The sequence below is a fragment of the Dermacentor albipictus genome, chromosome 9 (genome assembly GCF_038994185.2).
Source record: "Dermacentor albipictus isolate Rhodes 1998 colony chromosome 9, USDA_Dalb.pri_finalv2, whole genome shotgun sequence".
In the NCBI taxonomy this organism is placed as follows: domain Eukaryota; kingdom Metazoa; phylum Arthropoda; class Arachnida; order Ixodida; family Ixodidae; genus Dermacentor; species Dermacentor albipictus.
Window position 1 is genome coordinate 12,679,996 of NC_091829.1, and position 12,089 is coordinate 12,692,084.

At 44.1% G+C, this 12,089-nt stretch overlaps 1 protein-coding gene and 1 long non-coding RNA gene across 2 annotated transcripts in view; one reads left to right on the plus strand and one right to left on the minus strand.

Annotated features, from left to right (window-relative positions):
- Positions 1 to 12,021, minus strand: part of Dbct (Dihydrolipoamide branched chain transacylase E2) — a 30,424-nt gene extending 18,403 nt beyond the window's left edge. The window contains exons 1-6 of the mRNA XM_065443229.1: positions 11,875 to 12,021; positions 10,370 to 10,557; positions 9,356 to 9,540; positions 8,363 to 8,517; positions 7,638 to 7,728; positions 1,499 to 1,809 (exon numbers count right to left, since the gene is read on the minus strand). Coding sequence (XP_065299301.1) covers positions 1,499 to 1,809; positions 7,638 to 7,728; positions 8,363 to 8,517; positions 9,356 to 9,540; positions 10,370 to 10,557; positions 11,875 to 11,955 — 1,011 coding nt within the window. The 5' untranslated portion in view covers positions 11,956 to 12,021. The remainder of the gene's footprint in view (positions 1 to 1,498; positions 1,810 to 7,637; positions 7,729 to 8,362; positions 8,518 to 9,355; positions 9,541 to 10,369; positions 10,558 to 11,874) is intronic.
- The window catches only part of LOC135911116 (uncharacterized), a 36,695-nt gene continuing 35,061 nt past the window's right edge, over positions 10,456 to 12,089 (plus strand). The window contains exon 1 of the long non-coding RNA XR_010567217.1: positions 10,456 to 10,575. This is a non-coding gene — a long non-coding RNA (uncharacterized lncRNA). The remainder of the gene's footprint in view (positions 10,576 to 12,089) is intronic.

Below are 12,089 nucleotides of genomic sequence, written 5' to 3' on the forward strand. Positions count from 1 at the left end.
CCGAAAATTCTGTTGTTGACTATATAACGAACTCAGATGCAGTACTCTCAATACCAAACAGGTGACATTTAGTGACCAATACACATGCAACATATCTCACTCATAATAAACTGGACATTGTCTGTATTGAACTCTGGCTACCTGCTGCCAGTGCCATGAAGTTGCTTGCATGCCACAAACACGGCACTCAAAGGGGGCTATTTCTCTCTCTCTCTCTCTCTCTCCTTTTTTGTTGTCATACTTCCTACTTCCGAGAAGACTCAGGCAGGTCTACATAATCTCGTGCACAAAGAATGCTATTCTTAGTGACGCTAGGAAACATTTCAGGGCAAAGGCAAGAATTAATACCTAGCATGTATAGTTTTGTTTTACTAAACGGTTTCTTTCCTTGCTTCTTTTCTCCGCTGGCAATGATGAATCCGTATACAGCAGACGTAGGCTAATTTGATCCTAACCAAAGGTCCCGGCCGGCACCCATGTATTTTTATGTGCCCAACATTCATTATTTAGATCCTACATGTGCCCTTTGTCGGATAATTCGAACCTGACCAGTCGCCTATGGTGACCCCAATAGCTACTGCTTTACTGGCAGCATCTGTCTCGGCAAAGCTCAAGGGACAGTGTATGTATTGAATACACATGATTTCTCATTGGAGACCCCTATTTTCGGCCTGCCCTAGAAAGATTTTCAGGCAATAACAGTAGCTCACAACCTCTTATTGCGGTATTTACTCGATTCTAATGTGCGCCTTTCTTTCTTCCGAGGAAATTGAGCGTAAAAGTGCTCCGCGACGTGCGTATCTTTTGCGGCATAACAAATAACCATTGTAACAGCTTCGCCGTAATACAGTGGTGTTATGCAGTCAAGCATATGCAGCATACTTTGAGGAAGCATATCAAGAGTGAAAAGGGGCCACTGTCAGGGGAAATAGTATGTGTAGATGGACCCACCACGTCCTGACACAGTACGAGAACCGAGATCCCTAATAAGTGTACTGGCAGGTCTTCAGAGATAGTTTGGCGGTGGCTGTATTGGTTTGAGCCCTTGAGGGCAGTAAAAGGCATGCATTCGTTTTTTCTATGGAGTCGGGAAAGTCTGACGTTGGCAGATCGTGTCTCTCTGGGAAGAAAATGGGAGCGATGCATTGAGCTCAGCCAGTGTCCCTTGAGAAATTTTACCGGGGTAAATTACTGGCCTTTTATGGCACTAAAAGAGTCAACAACAGTCTCTGTGGTTAAAAAAAAGAAAAAGCAATGTTGTGGTGACTAAATACTTCCTAAGCTATCAACACTGGTTCACGACGAAAGATAGTATCATTACTTTCTGCCCTCTAGATAACACAATGCTCACTTCAACAATTTGAGTTTACTAAGAGCATTTTGTATGATGATACTATGTGTAGTGACAGTGCAGTAAAAATGATTACAGTGACAGCGTAGTAAAAGAAGAAAAACTGCACGGTCGTAAAGAATACGCATGGCAATACGGAGCACCAACCTTCATAAAGAATGGCATGTAGGATAGCCGAACACCGATCTGGTCAGCAAGTGGCTTGAGGATTGGCCGCAGCTCAACAAGCCTTGTGACGTTGATCTCATCGCAGTAGCCAAAGTGCGGGATTGCCAAAGACTGTGCCATAGTCTTAGCCATGGCTTTGCGGATGCCCTTCACCTGCTCAACACGGTCTGCAACAGCATGCAATGTCTTGACTGCGACTGGCTTCTGATGAACTGGAGCTTTAGCCAGTGTTGGTGCCACCTGCTTTGGTGCAGCTGCAGGTGTAGGTGCCTTGGCTGGTGCTGATGGTCCTGCATAACAAGAATAAAGTTTTAGCGTTTGCAAACTTCTTACCATCTTCCCCCGCATGCGGCTTGCTTTGGCAGCGGTACAGCATGGGTTTTGATGCGGCAGCAAGCTATTGCGATAGTGCTGAGCTAGACCACACGGTTCTTGCGTGTGTGATCATATTAAACTGGTGAATGAAGTTAGATTGCTGCACAGCATTTCCCTCGCTTTTTTTTTTTTTTTTACATATTGTGTACGATATTGCAGCCGTGAACAAAGTTGCCACCATTGAATTTGTTGCCTATCCCTCACTTCTGTTGACAAGGTGATTTCACTGCCTTATGGCCATTATGCTTTTGGTCGACTTGGTGCCTAACAGCAACTTTCGCCGCTGGATACTGACGAAGTGGCACTGGTTAGGCCTTGCTGCATGATACGGCCGTGATGAAGATTTTCTGCCATCAAAGGTTGTCGCGGCAAGGTGGCAGTCAATACGTTTGGACCCGTAAACCGTTTCGACGATTGGGCATGAGATCATCGGCTAGACTGGTGGCTGGAAACCGAGATTAGGTCCACAGGTGATATGCCAGCAACTACCCCAGACGCTCTGTTGTTTTTTTTGCCTTAATAGACGAAACCCCAAAATTTTGTGTGTAGGCAGAAAGCTCCGAATTGAATGCGTTCATCAAAGCCTAATCTGACATCATTGTAGAGTCCAAAGGCATGCACACATATCTGCACTTCGCAATCACATGCGATGCACATCGAGATCCAGCGTGACGAACGAAAGCGAAATGCGTCCGGGTGCTCGACAATTGCAACATTTCAAGAAGGTGGTATATCAGTCAAGCTCATCACTAGGGCATTAAGCAAATTTTTAATACTGCTGGTGTTAGAAAAGCAACAAAATTATTTTGATCCTAAAGTTCATGTTTTTAGACTGCCCGATTATTCGGGCTGTTTTCACCGTCAAGTTCGACACTCAGTACGCTAATATCACATTCAGAGGCAAGAGTCTGGACACAAAGACAAATCCATCATGTGACATAGGTGATTATGTAGCACACTAGCCTAGAAGCTTGGCAGAGTTATAGCAGCTGTGCTACTGCCCTCTCTGGATGATATTCCCTAGCAATAAGCTAGGTAAATTTGGGGGAGGGGTCCTGTGCACAGACCCCCATGTACAAATGCGAAATGGTCTTACTGTGTGTCAAATTTGGTGATGAATATTTTGGAATGGAAGTGGTCTTGAAGAATTGAACAAAATAAAGTTGTCTTGGAATTGATCAAAGTTTTCAATATAAACATATATACCATAAATTGCCAAATTAAAAGGTACATTTTTGTTTGCCAGCTCTTCCTGTTCACAAAAATCTTCCAAAGCATATAAATAACCTATGCAAGCAGCTATTTGTGTAGCTGGCATTAGTTTTATCAAAATTACTGGTACTTGAATTTTAGAGGACTTTAAAATATGGACCGTTCGCAATCGTTTTCATAAATTTGCTTCTCAGAACTTCTCAGAATTTTACTTCTCCATAATGCACTTTTGGCTGTCCCAAAAGCAGCTCCAAAATGGCATGGGCTGGTATCATCACTGTGCTGTGTAAAGTGTTAGTAGCGTTGTAATTTATAATGTGTCGTTGCTTTATGATTTTTATTGAACTGGACAACTAATGCGGCACAAATATTTTTAAAGAGATCGTAGTTGGTCAAAGTATCACAAGGTGTCACGACCAGGTTGTTATGTGCCATCGAGGACTTCAGTAACCAGGTAAATCACAAACTGTAAGAAGTTTGCAGAATAGCTAAAACCCTTTAATGACTGATGAGAATGCAGAGGAACATGTGAGAATGCAGAGGAAAATACACTGCTGTGTAAAACAAGGTAATGTTGTGTAGATGTGCCAGCCAATTATATCTGTCTATATTGACCACATCAAGGCCATGACAAATTTTCAACATTGGCGCGTCTCTGGAACTATGTCTCGGAGTGTGGAAGCACAAAAGCTAGATGAGGCAGTTTTGAGGGCAGGGCTTCTGTACTGAATGAGGTTGTCACCATATATAGGACTCCGTACTTGGGCTGCGAAAAGGTGCGGGCAGTGGTTTGTGCCACATACTGTATATACTCATGTAAGGGCCGCACTCTTTTTCTAGAATCTCTGCTGGGTGCGGCGCTTACACAAGTCAGGCCGGTGATGGCCCGCTATAGGTTCCTACTATTTGCGCAACTGTAGCAGAAGGTAAGAGAGGCACAAATGACATAACGTTGCAGTAAATGACCGCATATGCCAGCCCATCATCCCAAACGAGTGCTGGCCCAAACACAGCTCCTTTCTCTAGAGGTGACATGCCACCGATCTGAATGGAAACACTACCAACACAGCCAAGACAATGTGCCACACAAAGAAATAATGGCGCGGCATCGCTGGCCTGAGTGGCGTCGACGAAAAAGCAGCTAGCGTCGTTTAGTGGCAGCGGAACTAACTTCGCATTACAGTCGTACGTTTTAATGCGATAGGGTTAAAGGGACAGTAAAGGCAAATACTAAGTCAAGCTAAAGTGATAGATTAGTGCTGGAGAATCTCAAAGGCGTCAATATTGCTACGGAACAGTATTTGCAATCGCGAAGAGGGGAGCAGTGTAAAGACGTCAACGACGATTAGAGGCTAGCGCGGGCTGTTGCCTCTTGGCCAAGTGCGGCGTATTTCCTTGTAAATATAATTGTATATAGCTTTTCGTCTGCGTCTTCCTATGTAACATATCTGGTGGAGGTGGACGTTCCTTGTACTTTGTCACGGAGCTTCGCAGTGGATGGTATGTTGAGCCTTCCTTCATGGCTCCCGGCAACGACAATTCGACTGTGCTGGCTCCGACGCCTGCTGCCACTTCGATGACCTACATCTCTCTCCCCGCTTCCCGTGATCCTGGCGTATTCTCGGGCAAATAGGGGGAAGACATCGATGACTGGATCAGCCTGTACGAACACGTCAGCCGCAATAACCGATGGAACCCTACTATCATGCTTGCCAACGTAGTCCTTTACCTTGGTAGCACACCTCGAGTTCGGTTTCGGACGCACGAAGATGAGCACACCAGTTGGGAATCGCTTAAGCAAAAGCTCCGAGACTTGTTCGGCAACCCCTACGATCACCAACTTGCCGCGCAGAAGGCGCTTTCCGGCCGTGTGCAGACGTCAACAGAGCCCTATGTCACGTGCATTCAAGACATCTTGGCTCTGTGCCGGAAAATTGATGCACACGTGACTGAGTAAGACAAGGTTTCCCACATCCTTAAAGTAATTGCCGATGATGCCTTCAACTTGCTTGTTTTCAACAATGTGGCGACGGTGGATGCAGTTATAAAAGAGTGCCACCACCTGGAATTCGCTAAAAGCTGAAGTATTGACCAGCACTTTGCCCGGAGCCTTAATAATCCAGAAATTTAGGTAAATGCAGGACATGATTAGAGACTCCCCCAGGACATTCAAGCACTTACCCAATGATGAAAGGTAAATTCTGTCGCTAGTACTCAACTATTGGTTGCAAAAAACATCCTTGTATTATAAGATGAAATAAAATGCTACATCTCCAGTTATATATTTCATTTTTAGAAAAAAGAAAACTTTAAAATTACCCTTGACAACAATGCAGGCGGTCGAAAGGTTTCGTTTTTGCTCGATTCTGCGCTGCCCACGCTTTCACTTCTCCGAGTTTCCTTATCGCGTAAGTACTGCGCTGGTTTTGCTGGCTCGCGAAACTCTCACAAACTGTAAGTCAACTTCCACGTAATGTCGCAGGATGTTCGAACAGTCTACGCCACTTGACCAAAAAGCAGCTGCAGCGGAGAATCCATCGCTCTGTCTTGCTCGGTACCGCTGCTTGCCTTACGTCTGTCGGGTGCCGTTTTGCTCCCCGATGGCAGCAAAGAGTGGTGATAGCGTATGAAATGTTACCACCCCTCCGGTGGGGTGGCGGGAGATTTGAATTTCAAAAAGGCATTCGGATACTTAAGATGCAATTTTCTCGTAAACTAAGTCTTTTCTTTGCATGAAACAAGCATTGTGAGGTTTCTGGAATTATATTTAAACAGTCCACGTCAACTCAGTATTTGCCTTTAGTGTCCCTTTCAAGAGGCCCGTGTCGCAGAAAATCCGGCGTTGGCATCTAGCGTTGGCGTCCAGCGTCATTTTGGCAAAAGGATTTTCAAACTACCCATACCCAGGCCATCCATGTGATGCAAGGAATTTACTGAAATAATTGAATTTCTCAAGCTAAAATACGTGGAAAAATCTTAAACCACGCCATGCACACAACCTACAGACATGATAGCTCTCGTATTGTAATTTGACTACATGAGAAAACGTAATTATTTAACGCGAAAACTCAAAGAAACCCGTTTTCCAGCGTTTCCACAATTTACAGACCGACTAGAGCATCCGCCATTTTCGCACGGCGGCGCATGGGTGTCTTGCGAGCCACAGAGCGGCGTGCCCGTTTCCTTGCAATAAGTCCAACTGGCGCTCGTCTCCGCCGCATAGCAACCCATGCAAGATGCCGTGTTCCTACCACAAAGCCTATCTTCGTGCATAGCGTTGGCGGCCAGCGTTTCCCGGTAAACATTACGGTTACATATGCTCCAGTTGCCGCGAAGCGTGAGAAGCACTCGAGGATCTTTGAATGCTATCGCATTCCACTTTTCAAGGCGAAGCTTAAGCATCCTCCGAATTTTTGAATTTTTTTTTTCTAAATTTTGCCCTCCTTAGTGGTGGTGCGACTCTTACACGAGTATATAAGGTATCAGCGAAGTAGCCTATTTCACTGTGTTAACGTGGCTACTTTTGGCTACAGGGCAGACTTTCTTTTTCATATTACAACTAAGCAGTGCGTCCAGAAAATACAATAGTGCGGAAACCTTATGAAGATGATAATTTTCAGTGGCACCATCTTTGAAATGGGGTGACAATAAATGGTCATCCAGCCCGTGGGAACTAATCAGGTTGTACTATACCTGTGGCAATCTAGCCTTTCGCCTATCTCCACTTTATCTTGTAAAGTTGCCTATGCCTGTAATGACCCTGGCACCATCTGTCCTTCCCTGCTTTCCTATCAATGATTTAAACATCTCCTGCTCATCTCAACTGCTAGCCGGTTAACAATCCCATCAGTTTTGAACCCCCAGAGCTGTTGGAAGGTCGACATTCTCTACGGTTCTGGCTAAGTGAATATCTTCGCATACTATTACAATGTGCCGAGTCTTTAGATTTTGTCTCTAGATGCCTCACCCAGTTGCATATATTTGCTCATGTATGTTTTTGTTCACACATACGCAGTTTGGGCCTCAAAAAGGAGGGCATGGCCTTTCGGGTTATCATATGAAGTTCCTTTCCTGGTTTCTTGCTAGCTGTCTTCGTGAAACTCCGGCGAGTTTATTGCATATCACGGGGCAGTGATGCAATCTGGTAGTGCAGCACAGTACCAATGTGCCAGTACTGTGAACTAAAAGATGAACAGCACGACGAAAAACTATGTCTTACAATCTCATCTTTATGCCAATGCAAAGCCTCAGTATGATGGTGGGTGGATAATGGTAGGCATTGCTGATGTGGTTATGGCAGAAAACTTACAGCATAGCACAAACAATAAAAATATGAAGAAAGCTGCAATGCCGTGGCTGTGGTGGCATTTAATTGCCAATAAATGGCACATTTAAAAACATTTTTTGAAAGTACTTGTGAGGAAATGCCCTATGTACAAGACACATTCCACACCTTTCATGAAAGGTGTCACAGGATCCCTTGAACAGCATGCAAATACAAGGTCCCATCAAAGAAATGTAGGAGACTCACTTGGGGCCTGCTTGAGCTCGATGTAGCGCAGGACATCTTCCTTCATGATACGTCCATCCTTACCAGTGCCCGTGACATCGGAGAGGCGTATCTGTGAGCACATTATTACTGTTTTTTTAAGCTGTGAATAGCATGCAGGACGTGTGTCTGAGACCAGGGACAAGCACAACTTGTGAGTGTTTTACTTCAGGAAGACGGCGTTAAGTACCATCCTTGCAGTCATGATCTAATACTACACAAGATTTTGAATTTAAGATGCAGAGCTCGTAAAGAATGTGGTTGTGATGATACAGTGAAAACATCGCAGCGCTGTGAATTGCAAGAGATATTTGGGGGCTGTATACATCTTATGGTTATTTGTTTTACATAAGAAGTGCCTAAAACAAGAAGGTGCACCATTGACTGAAGGAAATTCATATTACCAAAATTGAAGAAAAAGTTGAGACAGCAAAAAGAAAAAAAAATTATTTTGTAAGAGTTTTCAGAGTCTATGTTGGATAAAGGTGTGCATTAAAAGTAGGATAGAGAACAGTAAGAGCAACACAACACTCGATCATAATTCAATATGTTGCAACTTTGCTATCGCTTCGCTATGTAGCACATTAATTTTTTTGGAGGAGACATTCGATAAAGAGTAGTGTACAAGCAACAGTAGAAGACACTTTTTCATGCTTAGAGGGCTCTGTCAAATGTTTGAAAATGTATAAAATAAACACTGTGCTCACATTGTTTTCCATGGCTATCCGACGGACTGCAGGTGTTGTGAGCACCTTGTCCCCTAGTCCGCCACCAGGTTCGCTGGCCAGGGGCTCCGAAGACTGTTCATTACTGCGCTGAGACTTAATGTCCTGGTCCTGGACTTCATCATCATCTGAGGAACCTGTTCAAATTGTAAAAAACTGCCATGTTTGTTCACATTTTCAATTAATCTCAAGATTAGCACACCTTGCCTGCAGTTAACATGGGAAAACTGGTCTGTCAAAGAAGTTGTATATAGGAGTGGAACCAGGTCTGTTATAGGGAGTTGTTTGATTCTGAAGTTAATGAATTCTAAGTGCGAAATGAGCCCGATGGACACACTACACAGAATAAACGAGACAGAGCTAAACATTTCTGCAAACTGTACACTACATTTCACTAAATATACGTCTGAGGTGTGTACAAGGACGTTTTTATTACACTGTGAGAAGAAAAATGCTTCACAGTTCCTTCTTGTAATTTCTTCACGTCTTATGTATTCTAAAAGATTTTCTAAAGATGTTGCACAATATCAACACAACTTTTCATGAATGTGCATGCTACTTGCATGTAACGCCACATGGAACAAGAGAGTTGGTCATGCTCTTCCAATTAAGTTGATACCTTTAACTTCGTTTGACTTTCTGCAGTATCCTCAACTGCACTTGCACTTTTTCAAACATTTCCTGAACACTTCAGTTCCTTCTTTCCCGGTTCGCTGCAAACAACAGAGTAAGAGCTACACTTTTCCAAGAGTAAGTTTTTCAGGAGGAAAGGATGCATAGAAAGGCAGGGAGGTTAACCAGAAGTAGTTCCGGTTGGCTACGTGAGACAAGAGTCCACGTTATAACATATAGCCTTTTTCTCTTGATTCAATTTGTGTTCCTTAGGGGAAACAGTCTGTAAGGCTCTTGTCACATGTGAGATATGCTAGGCCATTTCCATGCAAGGGCCTAAGAGAAAATAAAAAGGCAACTCACTGAGTGAGTCATCGTCAACCTCGATGTCGACAAGCGGGGACCCGACCTTGCAGATGTCGTCGACTTCGTGGTACAGCTTCTTGATTCGGCCGTCATAGCGGCTCGTTATGGTAACCGATGCCTTGTCACTCTGCACTTCACAGATGCTGTCGAACTGGTTCACCGTGTCACCGAGCTTGACATACCTGAACAGACCAGAAGCTGCCGTGCTTAGCTTCAAGATGAGCAATACCAGCATCTGCTTTAGTCAAATGCTGATGGACTGTACCAAATAAGCACAGGTAAATTATATAGGTGGATTGTGCCTTGGGGAGATCCAGTGGTTTCTGTGCATGTTGCATCTCCATTTGTCATCTGTTAATTTGCCCAATGAACCTGAAGGTGCAGACAAAGGTAATGACAAGCATCTCACTACCTCTGTTAAGGACAACTAAAGTGCATATCAAGTGCTTTTATAGCTGGAATATCACAATTCCAGAGCAAGAAATGAAGATGAGAACTTTATAAGAAAGACAGATACGTCGGGGAAGGAAAGGAATGCACAGCTAAATTTGTAGGAAGAAAATTTGGCAAGCCTGCTTTAATACTAGAGTCCAAAGTGAATATAATGAATTATTGGATATAATAGAGTAAATTTAATGTGCTCTTTGGTCGATGTAAACATGTAATGAATATATGCTTATAATGAATATTGGACATAACATTTTTTTGGTCAGATGCGATTTCATTATAGCAAAATTTGATTCTACACCTCTAAATACAACAGGAAACTGCCATGAAACAAAAATGTTTCCCATAATTTCTCAGTGCATAGTACAACCAAGAGGTGCTCTACAGTGGTCACACAACTAAGTACAGAGTGCACATTTGATGTGTCATGCACTGGCCGCGAGAAAGTGCCATTTTAGTGCCTCCTACATTTCGTTTGCACTTGATGACTACAAAGTGAAACCGGACACATGCTAGACCAAATGACCAGAACAACACGGGGTACAGTGAATTGACGAGGCCCACCATTCCTTGATTGTCACTTCGCTGATACCCTCGCCAATGTCTGAGAGCTTGAATGCCACGACCTCCTGAAGCCATGGGCTGGTGTGCAGGGGACGCAATGCAGGCAGACGGCTTCGCACCTGTGATGCCACTGGACGACGAGGAACACAGCTTGCAGTGCGCGGGACATGCAGGCTTCGTCTCGAATGCTGCAAGTTGGGCCCTAGGTGAGTGCCGTTGTTATGTGGCAGTGGTGCAAATACATTAACTTTCTATGGACGAGTGTCGCCAGCGGGCAACAAATAAATGAAATTTCTCTTGCCGAGTTTTAGTTTTCCTTATAGAGTTGTTCGCCCAATGTTTTCGGCCAAAACTGAATGATAGGCAGCAAGCATTATTTGTTGAATTAGAAGAGAAATAGAGGGCATGGAAGAAGATTGGCACATCACATGCTTTCTCTTGAAAGCACGGTCAGAAGAGAAAGAATGATGCAAGATCCCTCTGCTAAGTGAACAACCTATCATCACAACAACCAGCCTTGTAAAGTGTTCTAGCCTAGCATCCTCGCTGCATTGGTTATTTGTAGCAATGAGAGTTGCTTCAAGTTTATAGGCATGAGTACGACAGCAGAGAGGTAAGGGCAGCACACGCGTGGCATATTAACTGACATCTGAGCGTGTTGCACACAAGGTTTGCGATGTTACCTTGCACATTATTTTATTATGACATGCCTTCTCGATCCATGCTTTTTGACATAAATTTAGTTACGTCGTCTTCGCCTTGCAAATGCCACATGCTGCAGATAACTAGTGTTTGGACGAATCCGGTTTCAGAAATGCCGCGGAAGTACGACGCACGTACATGGGATAAGAAATTAACGCCTAGGTATTGAACCATGCCGTAAACGGACGAAAGCTTTAGCAGGTAGTACGCACAATAATGGTTGTACCGAATAATTCCCGAAAAAAAAAGAATCCGGGAAGCGTCAACGATTTTTGCATAAACCTTCGCATATACGAAGGCAAAAAGTGAGTCTTACCGCTAAGTGCACGTCGATCAACACGTGTTATTCGACGCACATCATCTCGTATTCGTAAATGACTGACCACCGATACAATGTGTTGTTCATTTTCGCATCTACAACTGTTCACAGCCCATGCTGAGAGATCAAACAGTCGTGACAAACGTGTGCTAAGAACGCTCGGCAGTGGTCGCGCCTACGGTGGCTATCGCCCGTAATTCATCCGAAAATCCGGTAATCACGTTACTTAGTGCGAGCTTGTCAGTTTCAAAAGTTACAATCGCTTCAAAAGAGGCCGTTGAATCGCCCGTAGCTGCTTTTCCCGATAAAAGCAAGTCTGCGGTGGCGTGATTATCGTACCGCGAAAGGATACCTTGAAAAAATCAGCAGATGGTACGTACGGTACCTTGCCAATCGAGTTTACGTTAGCGCACGAGTTCTAGTTTTATATGCGTACTGCAGTGAGACAAAGTTTAAATGGCAACAAAGTAATGCAGTCGGTTACCCATTTGGACACGTGATGCCGGACTTCGCGAGGAATGAGCTTGAAATCCCTCGGGACGAGTCGAAATAAGACCGCTGCCATGCTTACAGTTGTAACGCAGCTGCACAGCAGACAACACGCCACCACAGCACACCTATATGAAATTAGTAGGACACCTTCACTTTCCACAGTGCAACGGAAATAAGCGTAGCGGTGGCGTTGTAAACTAAAGTATG